This window comes from Candoia aspera, chromosome 1, assembly GCF_035149785.1.
Source record: "Candoia aspera isolate rCanAsp1 chromosome 1, rCanAsp1.hap2, whole genome shotgun sequence".
NCBI classification, from domain to species: domain Eukaryota; kingdom Metazoa; phylum Chordata; class Lepidosauria; order Squamata; family Boidae; genus Candoia; species Candoia aspera.
In genome coordinates, this window is record NC_086153.1 from 160,154,378 (window position 1) to 160,171,214 (window position 16,837).

The 16,837-nt window shown below is 41.4% G+C and overlaps 1 protein-coding gene across 1 annotated transcript; it reads right to left on the minus strand.

Moving 5' to 3' along the window:
* Positions 1 to 1,165: 1,165 nt before the first annotated feature.
* Positions 1,166 to 12,625, minus strand: LGALSL (galectin like). Its single transcript, XM_063316780.1, has 5 exons — positions 12,370 to 12,625; positions 11,618 to 11,689; positions 11,403 to 11,491; positions 10,708 to 10,885; positions 1,166 to 4,918 (listed from the first exon to the last, which is right to left on the minus strand). The coding sequence occupies exons 1-5, from the start codon at positions 12,400 to 12,402 to the stop codon at positions 4,775 to 4,777; spliced, it is 516 nt and encodes a 171-aa protein (XP_063172850.1). The 5' UTR covers positions 12,403 to 12,625; the 3' UTR covers positions 1,166 to 4,774.
* Between the last annotated feature and the right edge of the window lie 4,212 nt (positions 12,626 to 16,837).

The following is a 16,837-nucleotide window of genomic DNA, read 5'->3' on the forward strand; positions in this document are numbered from 1 at the left end:
TGTAAGTACTAGGTAAATATAAACACAGTTTTACTTTAATCACGCTGGAGAGCAAATATTCTCTAAGCAAGCTAGTAAGGGGCTAATAGGTGCTTCAAGTGATACTATCATCTCACTGCCTTAAAAATTTCACCGGGAATGATGAAGCAACTTAAAACTGTACTTCTTCAGAGGATCAGCATGTCTTGCAAAACAAAAAGAAAGGGCATGCTCCAGAAAGAGGTGTCTGGGGTATTCTCTCCCTACCCTCTTGGGCTCAGCTGTGGACATCATGCCATTCACCACACAGTGCCACCAAATATAAAAGTATCTCATGAACATCTGAAAATATACTTAAGGATTTAAATTGATCAGTTAAGCAAGGCCAACCTCAGGAACAGCCAAGAGCTGCCATAATGAAACTTGGATAAAACAGTCCGCTCCTCCGGTTATAAGATACACAGAGCTTTCTGTATCACCAAAATTCAAAGTTCAAGTGTTTTAAGCCAACTTGATATTTGGTAATTATTAGTTAATGGATATTATCAGACTTAGAATCCTCTTCAGGAGGATTCACCGCCAATGGATTAAGAAATGTATCCTATCATGGAACTTAGCCGTGCAATCATATCCATATCCAATCTGACAATGCTCTCCATGGATCCTACAGGTTCCAGGTATATACAGAATTGCAGCTCTACTTATGGAGTACAGTTTTACGCTTCTTAGTTTAGTATTAAACTCTATGATGTCCAACAAAGCTTAATTCTAGAAAATATGTTCAGGACTGAAACTTAAAGCAGAGAATTACATTACAGTATATATTCTTTGTTTTTAATATCTACTTGTAGATAGAAATTATGCAGCAGTAGGGAAACTGCTAAATTATAAGAGTTACAGATAGCAGGCTAATAGTGAGAAATGCTGAAACATCTGGAAGGCTAGAGATTCCCAACTCCTTGCTGTGCAGGGAAAAAAACTATTTAAAAGTTATCAGATATTCCCGTGTGGAAGAAATTACCATGGCATTTCTCATCATCATAATCTGTGGATTGGTTGAAATCAGAAAAATTAAATTCAGCCTCCAAAACTTGGAGATCAGTCAGTCAGAAATTCATTAGACTGCCTGCATATTGATATATGTTAGATAAAAATAATCCAAACATCCTAAATAAAATCTTTTCCTCTCTGTTGGCTTTTATTTTCAAGAATATCTCTCTTTCTCACTCTCTCTTTTGTATTATATAGAAATATTGTCAGATTTCTTAAGACATTAAAAAATGGCACAGTTTAACAATATATATACACCATGTGAATACATCCTGGTAAAAATCCTACACAGAATCTAATAGCAATATGAAGAGAACATGACATATAAATTGATTCAAAAGAAGTTACTGGTAAGTAGTAGTGGGAAATTGTTGCCTGAAAAGTAACCATTGGGATCAGTCTTCCCCAACCTAGTGCTCTAATGACTACATCTCCCATAATGTTCATTGAAGAAGGCTGGGGAGGGCCAATTTAGGCTGTGATATTTATTTGGAACAAGGGTAAATCAGGACATTCAAAGTTAAGTTTCTTCCAGTTGCACATTTCAGTGTACCTAGATTTAATGAATCTTCATAGGTGTAACTATGATGGCAAAACAATCCTACAAAATCTTGGGGGATGTCAATTATCTTCATAGGTGGAATTCTGAGGGACAAATAATAAGAATATCCAGCAGAGACATAAATAAAAGCATGCCTACAGTAAGAACATAAAATGGGAAAAGGTCTGGAGGATCTACACAGAGCAAGTAGGATTCTATTATATGATCTGACCATTTATTTCAAAGTGAAAATTTGCATGCTTAAAACTGTGGTCACACTTTTGTGCAGCTTCAGGAATTCTGACTTGTAAACCAATGTTTACAGTGTGAAGTGTGTTTGTAGACTGGGCTGCTCATTGTACTGCTGGACTGGATAGTAGCTTGAGTCCAACTTCAACCAGAAGTTATAGATTTTCACCCGGATGTGCAGTATTCAGTTAAAGAAGCATGCTATGGACGAATTACTCCAAGAATATGCAGATCTCTGGTTCTGATTAATTCAGAAGTAATATGCCATTTTAACAAAATTATATATTCTTTGATTAAAGAAATAGGTTTAATATTTAACTATATCAAATATTGTGACTTTAACATGCTTCCCCATCCTAGCCAGAATTACTCAGGAGTAGCTCCTCTTCCCCAACTTTTTAAAAAACAGTCAGATCTACCCTCAGGCATACTTAAGACTGAAACATATCATATTCTGTTTCTATTCAAGATTATTTGGAAATTAGTATCATCAAGTATAATGGGGCTGTCTTAAGTAAATGTGAGTAAGATAGTCTTATGGCATGACTGCTAAGTATGTTTGTGCAGAAATAAGTCCTACAGCCTTCAGAGAATTTAGGGCTACAATCTCATAGCACTTTTTAACAGAGAAGTTAAGTCCCACTGATATTAAGTGAAATTAACTCCCTAGTAAATGGGTGACAAACTGTGGCTTTAGTTACTTTGTGGTGCTCCTTTCGACTATAGTGAATCCTGAATAAATCTTTTGGATCCCTTTTCTATCTCTTAAAGACAAGGAAGCAACTATTCCCTACTATCTCAAGCAATTTTTCATCAGCTACAGCTATTTTATGCTGCAGAATGCCACAAGGTAATGCTCCTGCATTTAGAAGACCACCCAAACAGACTGGGTGTGATGTGATTCCATTATTTTTTAAACTTCAAACTGTGTAGGTCAATCACTTCTGCAACGTAGTACATCAGCGTAAGCCAACACAGAGGGTTTGTGCACAACCAATGACTCTTTCTGGGGCCACAGAATGGCAGCCATGTCTATTTTACAGATTTCCTGTCTAAGAGACAAATTCATACCTCCACTTCATTAAATGAGACGTGAACTCAAAGATCAGATAAGGTGAGCTGATGTTTGGGGAGTGCACAATAAAGCTACTGTATCTAGTCTTAAACAAGAAGGTTCCTGCTTTGATTGATTGAAACAGACCTCCTTTATGATTCAAGCATAAATTATTTTGTTCCTTTTTTGCCTTTAAAAAAAGTTATACTACAAAAGTCTCCATAATAAATGTCTTTTAAAAGTCCCTATTATACAAGTTCTAAAAATAATGCAAATAGACATTTTTCTTCACACTGTAACACTCAAATAAATCCTTTGCCGTTCACTGTGAATATGGTCCAAGGTATATAAATTGCACTGATTCCTAAAGAACCAAGGGGAAAAAAATCACTGCATTTACTCATTCATTCTGCAGTATAATTACAGTGATAATGCAGTTATGCCCATCACTAAAAACTACTATTTGTAAACATCCAATATTCCTACATTAGGAAAATTAGATTAAATTGTAAATTAGGCCATTTATAAGGGCTAAATTTTTGTCCTTCGATGAGCTGAGAATTTTATCCCCTCCCCCAATTAGGACAGCAGCCACCAAGGGCACTGGTTTGCAAACACGCATGGTATTCTCAAGCTCCAACAGTGCTATTTTACAATGTTTACTCAGAAATCAATTTCATTGCCCAGAAGGGGGCTTACTCCTGGGTAATGAGTATAATGGAACTGCAGTCTACGCATATCCCAATCAAATTAGTAAGCCTTATTAACTGAGGGATTAACTGAGGGAGTGGGGGGGCTCCTAAGCAATGGTGAATTCCGAGCTACCATTTACAGCAAAATTACAACATACTGAAAGCAATTTCTGGTGAAGACATGACAGACAAGCTTTTGTGATGTTGTGAGGGCACCACAAGAATATCCCCAACCATCTTAAGATAAACAGCAGGTATTTCCAAAATGGTATGTAACTATAACATTGTATATCCAGAACGCTTATACTTTGCTGCTCTTAAGCTTCAATAATATTGTTCACTTTTTCTGTGAATACATTAACACAATGAGTAGCAATAAATAAACTAGAGGAAAGTTCTTAAAGATTGTATTAATATTACATTGTGCAAAACATGTAATGACCTACATTCTATACACATACCCTGACTAAAATATGCAGGCTAAATCCAGAAGCCATTGCTCAGTTTCTGCCTTTTCCTTGGCAATTCAGCTGGCCACAATCCTGTCTGTAATTATATATTCTTGCATTCCCTTGATTAGGCGGGATGAAGGGGCTGAGCATGTGCTAGACCACTGCCACAGTGTCCAACTAACCAACCCTGCACCATTAACATCTATGGGACCTTTGCTGTTGGTTTGAATAATGTAGGCACTGAATAATGGCTTCCATACCTAGCCTGATTTTGTGATTGGTGTTACACTTACATTAATCCACTTAAGTGCAGGAGAATTTTTTTATTATGATGATGATGATTATTTGCAAAAAATAAAAAGTCCTTGCTGTAATAGATTTAGCAGTTGGTTTCAAAACCTGCCCTCTTATTGGGAAGATGAATAGCTTATACAGTTTAGACAATGAAGTAACTCTTTCAAGATCCATTATAATGTGATTATCCAGCAGGGGTAGGCTTTTTAGTTCCAAAAAAGAAGGACGGCTCAGTATCTATTTATCATTAAGTGCTTTCTTCATTCAAATAAACAATAGTTCAATTCATCAACATGTCCTTTGCTGCGGAGAAGAAAATGATGATCCCTGTCTGATAAGTAGGTGTCCCAAACGAAATTCTCACTCCTTCTTCAGACAGAGGCTAATAGCACCAGAGCCAATTTGGAATCTAAAATTTTGGTTATCTTTGTTTTTTTCTTTTTAATAATTTGAAAAACCTAGGTCAACCAAGTTTAGTAATCTGGAGATCTCCATTTATCTTTATTGTATCAATAGCTGATAACTTCTCAATGCGATGGTAAAAATCAAAAAGCTGGTGTCCATCCACAAATATTCTAAAACGAGGGTGCTCGCACAATATTTCAACCTGTAAGAAATAAAAATATGAATGAGGACAATTTTAATTGGAATGAACATTTTAAGAACTCAAAATTAGCATTGGTATGAGAAGTGCTATCTATTTTACATTGCTCTGACCATCTACTGTACGTGGTTTGGGCTAGATCACTCACAGATGTAATCTTTTGCAATCCAACTACACAGACACAGTAATCTATAAAGAGCTGGAAGGCTATTTACAGCTGAGAAAGGAAAAGCTGCTCACAGAATCTCTGGTTGACATCACTGAAGCCCCTGGGTCAAATTCAGTTTCAAAGCTATAGCCAGAGAATAGGTATAGCTTCCCAAAGCTATTAACACAATGTACTAATTGACTAAAGCAAACAGTTCAGTGAAATAAGAGAACACAATCAAGCACTGATGGGTTAAAAATGGCAATTCCTAGAAGCATCACTGGGTGCACGGTATAGATGAGGATGAAAAGGTAGTATGGTACAATGACAATGCAGCTAATGGGATACAAATAAAGAAATACAATTAAATAGCTGGGGTAACTCCATGAATATGTATGAAACTCCTAGATAACATTCTGGTCTTTTTTTCTAATGCAAGTGTAAGTGCACAGAGGTCTAATCCTTAATGGCTCCCGCACCCAGGTGGGAAAAGCATATCCATAACTAGGCTTTGCAAAATTCTTCCATTAGCCATGCTATATACTGTATATTTTAATAATACTTAAAAGGAAATCTCTGATGTGAATATAAATCTTCCTCTGATTCAGAATTTAAAAGACAGGATCCAATCGCTTGTTGATGCAAACAAAGGGCTGCATCCAACCTCATGCAAGTAAACTTCCACTGATGTGGTAGGAGTTTCCCATGGTCTCCTCCCATGGAGTTAATTTGGGTTGATCTTGGAGTTTGTGCTTAAAGGTGCAGGGGGGAAAAGGAGAGCCTTATTTGCCAGGCATTCCATTCTGCTACTGGATGAACACAGTTGGAGATTTGTTAAATTTATATCCTGCTTTCTTCCAGGGACTCAAAGCAATACATAACATAGATTTTCACTGTACATAACATAGATTTTCACCCAATTTCACCCCGCAATATCATTCCTGCTGCGCTGAGAGAGAATATCTAACACCTGATCACCCAACAAGCTTCCGCGGCTAAAGGTAGATTTGGTCTCCCCAATTCTAGTTCAACACCTTAACCATTATACTGCACTAGCTTTCTTTATCCTTTAACACACTGATCCACAAAGGCTCTTATCTGTACAACCCAATGAAGCAGAAAGTACTTCATGCCAACTACCTCAAACAGTTCCATGCAAGCTACCTCAAATTCACACATACATATGTATATGAGTACTTAGTAACTATAGAAGCGAGTAACAATTTCCCTTGTGCAATCTTATGATGGTGTAAGCATGGAAATTAAAAAATAAAAATAACGTCCCAAATCTTGAATGACAAGGTGGGGATTTCATTCCTCCCCAAAGTAATGGTTGCTACTTTTACTAAATAGTTGATATGATTACACTATAGTTATGTATTTAATAATCTTCCTGTATTGTTACATTAACAATTACAATTTGTAATAATTTTTCGTTGTCTCTTTCTTGGGACTGCGTACAACCCTGAAGCTTCAGGATATTCACTTCTGATATAGATGAATAAAAAGAAAGACAGCATTCAATGATTACAGGCATAATTAATCAAAGGCAAGCATTTTTAAACCCTGATCGTTTTGAAGGGAAGGCGACAGTCAAATTCCACTTAGAGTGCTTTTAATATTTCTTTAAAAAATCTCCAAATACCCATAAGTGATGTTCTGGTCTCATCATCATTGTTCACATAATACTAGTTCAAAGCAAACATTTGCCATACAAAAGAGAAATCGGGGGGGGGGGGGGAATCCTCAATTGCATCTAGCTTTTAAACTTCTTCTCATGATGCCCACAAAATTTAGAAGCTGAAACAGTGTCCAAGAGGATTACCACAATTTTCTTGCTGTTAAATGAAGCTTTCCTTCTCTGACGAGTATCTCTGGTAGTCCACTGAACTCCAGTGAAGTACAATTGGGCAGATTACCAATGAGCTAATGTACTGGAGTAGACTACCAATGATCATACTGCTGGGGATTACAGCAACCATCATCCAATAGATCTGGAAGATGCCCTATATTATACCCTATAATTGGGGAAGCCCATTGAAGGATATAATCACTTGCTGGAAACTGCATTACTGATAATGGCTGGAAGCTTCATGATTCACAGAATCCTATACCAAACACGTACAAGGAATTCTCTTCATTTCTGCAACCAACAGGCAACAAAATCCAGTTCTCAAACCCAATGGTTCTCAAAGTGTGCCCTGGGGACCTCTGGGGGTCCCCAAGACCCCTTCAGGGAGTTTGCAAAGTCAAATAAGTATTTCAAAATTTCTCAGTTTTCTAATATAGTAAATATTGAAACATATAACCCACATAAACCAAAGCTCTTTGGGATCCTCAATCATTTTTAAGAAGGTAAAGGGGTCCTTTACAAAGTTTACTAAGATTACAAAGATTACTGCAAAGATTACTGCAGACGCTGACTGCAGTCAGGAAATCAGAAGACGTTTAATTCTTGGGAGGAAAGCAACGACAAATCTTGATAAAATAGTTAAGAGCAGAGACATCACACTGACAACAAAGGTCCGCATAGTTAAAGCAATGGTGTTCCCCGTAGTAACATACGGCTGTGAGAGCTGGACCATAAGGAAGGCTGAGAGAAGGAAGAGAGATGCTTTGGAATTGTGGTGTTGGAGGAAAATTCTGAGAGTGCCTTGGACTGCAAGAAGAACAAACCAGTCCATCCTCCAGGAAATACAGCCAGACTGCTTACTTGAGGGAATGATATTAAAGGCAAAACTGAAATACTTTGGCCACATCATGAGAAGACAGGACACCCTGGAGAAGATGCTGATGCTAGGGAGAGTGGAGGGCAAAAGGAAGAGGGGCCGACCAAGGGCAAGGTGGATGGATGATATTCTAGAGGTGATGGACTCGTCCCTGGGGGAGCTGGGCGTGTTGACGACCAACAGGAAGTTCTGGTGTGGGCTGGTCCATGAAGTCATGAAGAGTCGGAAGCAACTGAACAAATAGACAACAAAAGGGGTCCTGAGACCAAACTGTTTGAGAACCGCTGGCTTAGATGATAAAAACGTACTTTCTACGGGGCTACTGTTTAAGAGCTTACTGTAACTTGTTCAATGGACTATGCACTAGGGTGCACTGGGCACTTTTCAAGCAGCTACATTGTCTACTGATAAATTTCCAAATCAAACTGAATGTGCTAGTTTTAACCTACAAATCTCTAAGACTTGGGCACGTAAGGAACTGCCCTTTTCCATGGTGATCCTGGCTGGCCACTGGGATCAGCATCAAAGGCTCTGTGCTAGGTTCTTTTGCCAACTGATAAAGTGACTGATGATTGGAAGTAATTTTTTCAATAGCAACCCACTTACTCCGCTTAAGGTTCTTTTCCTGACAGTCTTGCTTGCCCACTCCAGTTAACTCTTTGCCTTTTTAATGTTGGAGTTGCTTATTTGCAGTGTTTTAGATTTACTCTTGCCGACTGTGGTTGGATTTCTTGATTCTATTTGTCTGTCTTCCTTGTCATTCCAGCTCCTTTGAGAGCATGTTAAAGATTGACCAATGCTAAATGATGCCCTGCTTTGCCCTTAACTACTTAAACAATATCTTGTGTTCATGTCCTAAAGCCAGTGTTGCAAAGCAAATACAATGTGGCACTTAGGATAACAACATTACTAAGAGAACTCCATACAATCATTGGAAATTAATGCAGGACATGTTTGGTCTAGACAGCTATTCTGAGCTAACCTCAAATCTGAGTATACCACTTATCCTGTATTGTAAACTAGCTTTTTTTTCCACACTTCTTTTAAAAAGTATAAAAATAACAATAAACAATACTGAAAACTATTATTATAATGTTGGTTTCTCACAAGTTTTCACTGAGTACTTATCCATTACTAAGAACAAAGCAATGTATTTGACATATAAATAGATCTAACTGCCCTCCACCAGCAAACAAGGAATCACATAATCCCAAGCGGCACTATTCACAAAGGAATTAAAGTACAGTTTGTAAAGTATAAACTTATAATAGTATGGGGTTCTGTGTTTCTCAGTGTTGCTCCTTATATGGCATTATCTCTCATCATTATCCAACAGAGCAGGCCACTGCTCCTAACAGATAATCTATGCATGAGACACGTTATGCCCCCTGGGGAGTACTACAAGATATATGAAATACATAAGAAAACTTAAAAGTTTTTAAAATGCCATTGTTTTCTCTCTTCTCATTCTAGCCCAAACAGACATCTGAGAATGAATGTCCTTCCAGTCAGCGGGCAAGAGAGATCAGTATGTGGGTCACCAGAACTGAGATGTAAGGTCAATGCTGTTGAATACCTATGTGAAGCCTCTGGGAGAGGTCATCCGGCAGCACAGAGTGAGGCTTCATCAATACACAGATGATACCCAGTTAAGTATCTCCACCACAGCAGGAGACACCCTAACTCAGTGCTTGGAGGCTGTCAGCATCTGGATGGGAAAATCAGGCTTACACTGAGTCTCAGTAATATAGAATGAATGTGGATTAGAAAACGGACCGAGACTGAAAGTAGTCTACCTTTGACCCTGGATGGGGTTGTGCTTACAACCTGGGGATTTTTTTACTCTAGAGGCCCATGTTTGAACCACAGGTAGGCACCATGACAAAGCTGGTCTTTGCACAATTACATTTTGTGTGCCAGTCGCAGCCATTTCTTGAACAGGAGGTTTTGCACGTGATTACTCATGTCCTTACTTTGTGGCTAGACCAGTACAATTTGCTCTAAATCGAGCTACCCTTGAGCAGTATCTGGAAGCTTTAGCTGGTTCAGAATGCAGCAGCCTGGGTACCTAGAACGCACCAAGGTTTGCCTATGTTATATCAGAACATGTCAGCCCTTCAGGGTAGACCAGACCAGGAAATCAAGGCAATATGCACAGGCTTGAATGAATAGCGGAGAATAGTTTTTGAAGTACAGACAGCTCTAGAATCTAGCTTTCCATTTGATTCTAATGCTATGACAGCACAGTTTGCTTTGTTGATTGTGTGTGTCTAAGTCAAGAGTCCAAAAGTGCTTTGCAGAAGGATGTACATATTTTTTGTTTCTCACACCCCTTTTCTCTTATTATAATGAGATGGTGTAAAAGAACAAAATAAGAGCAAAACACGTCAAGCACGCTTTCACAAAAAAACATTATTCCTATGACGGTTATAGATATAAGGAGCTAAACTCACTCCAGGAGAACTCTGTGGGAATATATGAAAAGCACTTCAACCACCTGAGAATACTGAGACATATTATACCCAATAAACAGAAAAACCATGGAGACAATACTAAGGAGTATAGAAATTATATGGCAACCACTTCAAAAAGTGGCATATTTTTAGAGTGCTTTTAATTTATGTTTATAATAACCATACCAAGGAAGTGTGCTGTGCCACTAAGCATTACCATCTTTCATTTGCTGTCACATTCCTATATCTGGACTGAATAAATTGCCATCAGAATGAATGTACCTTGCATGATATTACATTTCTATAGATAATGTCTACATACAGTTCTGTTATTCAGAGGGCAAAAATTAGCATTGTTTAGTGATCTTCTCCAACTGCATGTGAAACACACCTAGACCAAAATCAATGTTACATCAGTGTCAACAATTATATATGGTTGGTCAATAAACTCTTAGCACTCACCCTGAAGGGTTGGTCAGGGATAAATGGGAAATATGGAAGAGATGACTGTTCTTCTCCCCATTCTCCAGATATGCAGGAATTCCTGAGGAACTGTTTCTCTGAAAATATGGCTTTCAGTTCGATTGCTATATCCGCAGGAGGATCTTCTGAATCTCCACACGTAAGACTGATATCAAAACTGTAAAGGCAAGAGTATCTCCTCATTCAGCCGAAACAAGCAATGGAATCCAAGATGCAGCCTATGTATAAACAAACACCTTTCTAACTGGCATTGCCAACAATAATTATAGTTGGTATAGTCTAGGTTTCAACTTTGCCACCTTAGCTAATGTCTTCCTTACTGCCATTTCTCAACATACCTGGTTCCTTCATCCCCACCAACAGGGAGACACTCTCTATTCAGAAAACGTGTGTGAAGCATCCCTCCTTGGGCCCATTTATAAGAAATCTTCTCTTATAAGCTAATATTATAGATATGGATATCCCTCCTCCCTACAGGTCAAAGGAGAAACCAGCGTTCTATATTTACAACTGCAGATAAAAATAACTGTCCTTGGGAATGATGGATGTTTGGCAGATACATTCTTCTTGTGGGAACGCAGCTTTTCTCGTGGTTCTTGGACAGAGGAGGAATGCACGGACAGGGATGGAAGGGCCCTGCCAGGGGAAAGCAGGCCTGGCCTGTGTCTTATTACCTCTCTGGGTTGAGATCCACGATGCCCATTACCACGACTTTCTTGCCTGGCCTCATTCCTCCTTTGATGTGCCCACAGAAAGGGACAATCTGGAAAAGGATTGCAGGGAGTCAGAATGAACAGCCTCTAATTACAGAGTGGAAGGAAGGAGAAGGGGGCCAGATCAGGCCCCATTATAGTAAGAGAGGGAGAGAGGGAGAGCCAAAATCCTTTACCAGTCGTGGAAAATACACTTCGGCTTGAACTGGGGATCCCAAAGAGTTGTTTAAAAGTCTGTCCTCTATTTTCTGAAAGTGAAAACAAAACAACACATTCAGATACAGAAGGCACCCTTTGTGTTCAGCCCAGAAAGGGATGGAAAGGGGAAGAAAGAGGGGGGCCAGCTGAGCAACAGAGCGCCAATTTCATTTCAAGTCTGGAAGAGAGAATCCATCTTTTTTCCTCCAGCCTTTTTGCAAAACAAAGGGTGTTGCCTCCCGATTACCCAGCAAAGTCTTCCAGGTACAATTCACGTCTGTCTGCTGTGGTGAAACAGATCCACGCACCCCTCCCCTCCTCCCCATCTATGTATCCCACGTACCTGATCATCCAGGTGCAAAAACGCAAAATACACTTATCCCCCCCCCTCCCAATGCTACCTAGAAAAGCCTGGGAGGGAGAAGGGATAAGAAATCGCGGAGTTAGTCCTCCCACCTAGCAATACCGCCAGCCCTCCCCACCGCCTTTCAGTCCCCCTAGGCGTTTTCTTTACGGAAAATCCTCCCGCCGCTGCAAACAGGTCCTCTCCTTCTCTGGAGATCCCAACCCGCAGCTCCCCTCTTCCAGCTGGAATCCGTCGCTAGGGGGGATCTCGGCGAGAGCCCCACAGAAGCTGGCGCCGCCGACCGACCTGAAACGCCCGACTCTCACCGCCGCTCACCTTGCTGGCCCGGACACCCGCGAAGTATTTAGGAAATGGGCCACTTACCACCGCGTCCCTCTCTGCCACCGACCCCGCCATCTTGTTGAGACGGTGCAGCGATCTAAGCCTCGATCGGCTGGAGGAGGAAGAGGGGGAGCTGCAGGAGGGCAGAACCCGGCTTAGACGTGCCTGCCGAGCGCTGGCCAAGGCGCATCCGGAGCTGAACAGGCAGGGAATCGGAGAGAGGGAGGGAGCCAGAGGGGGAGGGACGGGGGCGGGAGCTAATCTCGGCTGTCCCGTGCCCGGGATCCAGGAGGCATTCTCCACAAATCCCCCAGCCGGCAACGCCGCGCGGGGTTGGGAATGCAGCAGCGGCGGCAGCGGCAGGATCGGCGCGGTGGAAGATGAAGGTGCAGAGCGAGGCTGCTGCTCTGCCACCCTGGCGCTCTAGAGAGCCTTGGCCCGGCTTTCAGGAAGCCCAGTGCAGGGCATAAGGCTGGCAGGAGGCGGGCGGGGTCGGCAGCGGCCCAGGCTGTTGCAGCTTGTTCCGTTCGCACTTTGCCTCCGAGCTGTTTTGATGCGGGAAAGGAGGAAGAGGGGAAAGCCGCGGCGCTGACGCTACGAGGCAGGGGACACAATGCAGCACGCGCGGCCCCGGGTGGCGGTGGCGGGTGGTGGTGGTGGTAAATAGACACGGTTAAGGAAGGAGGCCGGCTTGGCTGGGCGGCGTAGCAGGCGGGTCGCAATTTGGGCTCAGCGGCTGGTAGAACGGGGTGGGCCTGCAAGACGCGCAGGGACGATCGCTATGAAACGCATAGTCAGATCTACCTTTTTTTTCCCCCCTTACAGAGGTTCTCTTTGATTTACTACCCTATGCGAATGTTGAGGTGCTTTGGAACTTAAGTTTTTTTTTAAAACGGATAGCCAGGTGTGTTATAAACAAAATACAGTATAATAAATGCTAATTGCAACTAGTACTTAATAAATAATTGCTTTTATTTTTGTTTGTTGATAATGTGGTCATTGGCCATTTAATGACTTCAGCGCCTTAAAAAAAAACCCAAAACCTCTTGATAGCATTCCAAAAATCTCAACCACAGTAGCTTCCTCTGGGAAATTCATTTTTGTATGGAGTTGATTTTAGCAAATCATCTTTTCCCTTCAAATGTTCAAAACCCTTACAACTCCTTTTGGTCAACTTTCATTCAAGAAGACAGACCAGAAGAAACTTTCTGCCTCCTTTGGCAAATATTTGGAAACTAAAAATAATTATGCTGCCACTCGGTGCTAACTGGGGCCTGTTACTCAAACCATTGTTATTCTTGCGTTAGTATGTGCCTTGACTCCACAGGGTGTGCAATTTAAAGGGCTCCATCATTTTTTTATAGCTCAGGAACAGGATATTTAAAGGGCCTTCAACCTCACTACCTGCTGAGACCTTTGGGAGAAGCCTTGTATGGGGAGACAACTCACTGGCCTTAGGCACCTGCCAACCTCCTTGCCCCACCTGAATTTATGTTTTACAAGATGACAGGAGAAGCTGCTTTGCCGCAAACAAAGTGCCAGGCTGTGGTATTAACTTTGTCTACTGGGGCCCACACGGACTAGATAGGCAAACTTAAAAATTAAAGCTAGTAGTAGCTGCAGCCCAACGCTTGTGCCTATTTATCTAGCAGAAAGTCACAGGGGTAAGCAGTGAGCATTCTGGGAAACTAGAAGGGATGATAGAGCAATTTCTATGGCAAGATACAGATGAGTAGAAATTTTTTAAATAATGAATAAACCTCACAAGATTGCCTCCCGGAAAATGGATAACTGGCCATGCCTATTGTGGCAGATCTTTTGGGGAGAGCATCTTGGAAATGTTCCGGTGTTTTAGATGTGGCCATTAGCCCCAAAAGGTTGCTAATCCCTCCCCAAATCCATGTCTGAAAAGGGATTGGGTAGCCTGTGCACAAGGGCTTTTTCTGTGTCTGACTGAGACCCCTGGAATATTTTAACCTGAGATGTTCATGTAGCTACTGCTCTACTAATTTCTCAGAAAACCATTAGACTATAGGGCTCAACAAAAAAGGCCTTGCTTGGGTATCCCAAAAATTTAGTTCTTCATTACTGTGCACTGTTTGGACTTCTTTGAGTTGAAAAATGGCATGGAGATTGTAATATAAATTAGCATTCTTCCAGTACAACTTGCAACAACTTTGCAAAGTACACTACTATTATTATGCACATACCTACATTAAGATAGAAAAAAGAAAGCACCTTTCCTAAGATCATCAATGGCTAGAGATCTGAATCAGTAATACCTTGGGTCATAATTTAGACTTTCCTTGCTAATATATTATTGTTGTTTATTCGTTTAGTCGCTTCCGACTCTTTGTAACTTCATGGACCAGCCCACGCCAGAGCTTCCTGTCAGTTGTCAACACCCCCAGCTCCCCCAGGGACGAGTCCGTCACCTCTAGAATATCATCCATCCACCTTGCCCTCTTCCTTTTGCCCTCCACTCTCCCTAGCATCAGCATCTTCTCCAGGGTGTCCTGTCTTCTCATTATGTGGCCAAAGTATTTCAGTTTTGCCTTTAATACCATTCCCTCAAGTGAGCAGTCTGGCTTTATTTCCTGGAGGATGGACTGGTTTGATCTTCTTGCAGTCCAAGGCACTCTCAGAACTTTCCTCCAACACCACAGTTCCAAAGCATCTATCTTCCTTCTCTCAGCCTTCCTTATGGTCCAGCTCTCGCAGCCATATGTTACTACGGGGAACACCATTGTTTTCACTATGCGGACCTTTGTTGTCAGTGTGATGTCTCTGCTCTTAACTATTTTATTGAGATTTGTCATTGCTCTTCTCCCAAGGATTAAGCATCTTCTGATTTCCTGACTGCAGTCAGCATCTGCAGTAATCTTTGCACCTAGAAATACAAAGTCTTTCACTGCTTCTACATTTTCTCCCTCTATTTGCCAGTTATCAATCAAGCTGGTTACCATAATCTTGGTTTTTTTGAGGTTTGGCTGCAAGCCAGCTTTTGCACTTCCTTCTTTCACCTTCATCATAAGGCTCCTCAGTTCCTCTTCGCTTTCAGCCATCGAAGTGGTATCATCTGCATATCTGAGATGGTTAATGTTTCTTCCAGTGATTTTAACTCCAGCCTTGGATTCCTCAAGCCCAGCATGTCGCATGATGTGTTCTGCGTACAAGTTGAATAGGTAGGGTGAGAGTATACAGCCCTGCCGTACTCCTTTCCCAATCTTAAACCAGTCTGTTGTTCCGTGGTCTGTTCTTACTGTTGCTACTTGGTCGTTATACAGATTCTTCAGGAGGCAGACAAGATGACTTGGTATCCCCATACCGCTAAGAACTTGCCACAATTTGTTATGGTCCACACAGTCAAAGGCTTTAGAATAGTCAATAAAACAGAAATAGATGATCTTCTGAAACTCCCTGGCCTTTTTCATTATCCATCGGACATTGGCAATTTGGTCCCTAGTTCCTCTGCCTTTTCTAAACCCAGCATGTACATCTGGCAATTCTTGCTCCATGAATTGCTGAAGTCTCCCTTGCAGGATCTTGAGCATTACCTTACTGGCATGTGAAATGAGCGCCACTGTTCGATAGTTTGAACATTCTTTAGTGTTTCCCTTTTTTGGTATGGGGATATAAGTCGATTTTTTCCAATCTGATGGCCATTCCTGTGTTTTCCAAATTTGCTGGCATATAGCATGCATTACCTTGACAGCATCATCTTGCAAGATTTTGAACAGTTCAGCTGGGATGCCGTCGTCTCCTGCTGCCTTGTTATTAGCAATGCTTCTTAAGGCCCATTCAACCTCACTCTTCAGGATGTCTGGCTCTAGCTCACTGACCACACCGTCAAAGCTATCCCCGATATTTTTATCCTTCTTATATAGGTCTTCTGCATATTCTTGCCACCTTTTCTTGATCTCTGTTAGGTCCTTGCCATCTTTGTTTTTGATCATACCCATTTTGGTCTGGAATTTACCTCCGATGTTTCTAATTTTCTGGAAGAGGTCTCTTGTCCTTCCTATTCTATTGTCTTCTTCCACTTCCACCAGTACTAAATAGTGCAATTTTGAGTTTCTTGAAAATCTAGTTCACCTTATAGTGAGTTATGCTTATATGAGAGAGCCAGTTTGGTCTAGTGGTTAAGGCATCAGGCTAGAAACTGGGAGACCATGAGTTCTAGTCCTGCCTTAGGCACAAATCCAGCTTGGCGACCTTGGGCCAGTCACTTTCTCTCAGTCCTAGGAAGGAGGCAAGGGCAGGGCCGCAACTAGGGTCTGTGTCACCTGGGGCAAACATGGATTCTGCATCCATTTTGGCACCCCCCAGTGCTCATTTTGGTGCCCCCCCAGGACAGCGCCCAGGGCACATGCCCCGCTTACCCCCCCCTAGGTGCGGCCCTGGGCAAGGGCAAACCACTGCTGAAAAACCTACCAGGAAAACTGCAAGGACTTGTTCAGGCAGTCTCTGAGAATCGGACATGACTGAACGGATTAAAAAATAAAACTTA

What these genes read in the sequence shown, in the direction of transcription:
- LGALSL (XM_063316780.1), bottom strand. Translation starts at nt 12,402, where the DNA reads ATGGCGGGGTCGGTGGCAGAGAGGGACGCGGTG. An exon ending in AAGTGTATTTTCCACGACTG is followed by an intron (nt 11,492 to 11,617) that starts GTAAAGGATTTT and finishes ATCCTTTTCCAG; the next exon opens with ATTGTCCCTTTCTGTGGGCA. An exon ending in GTGGATCTCAACCCAGAGAG is followed by an intron (nt 10,886 to 11,402) that starts GTAATAAGACAC and finishes TTGCCTTTACAG; the next exon opens with TTTTGATATCAGTCTTACGT.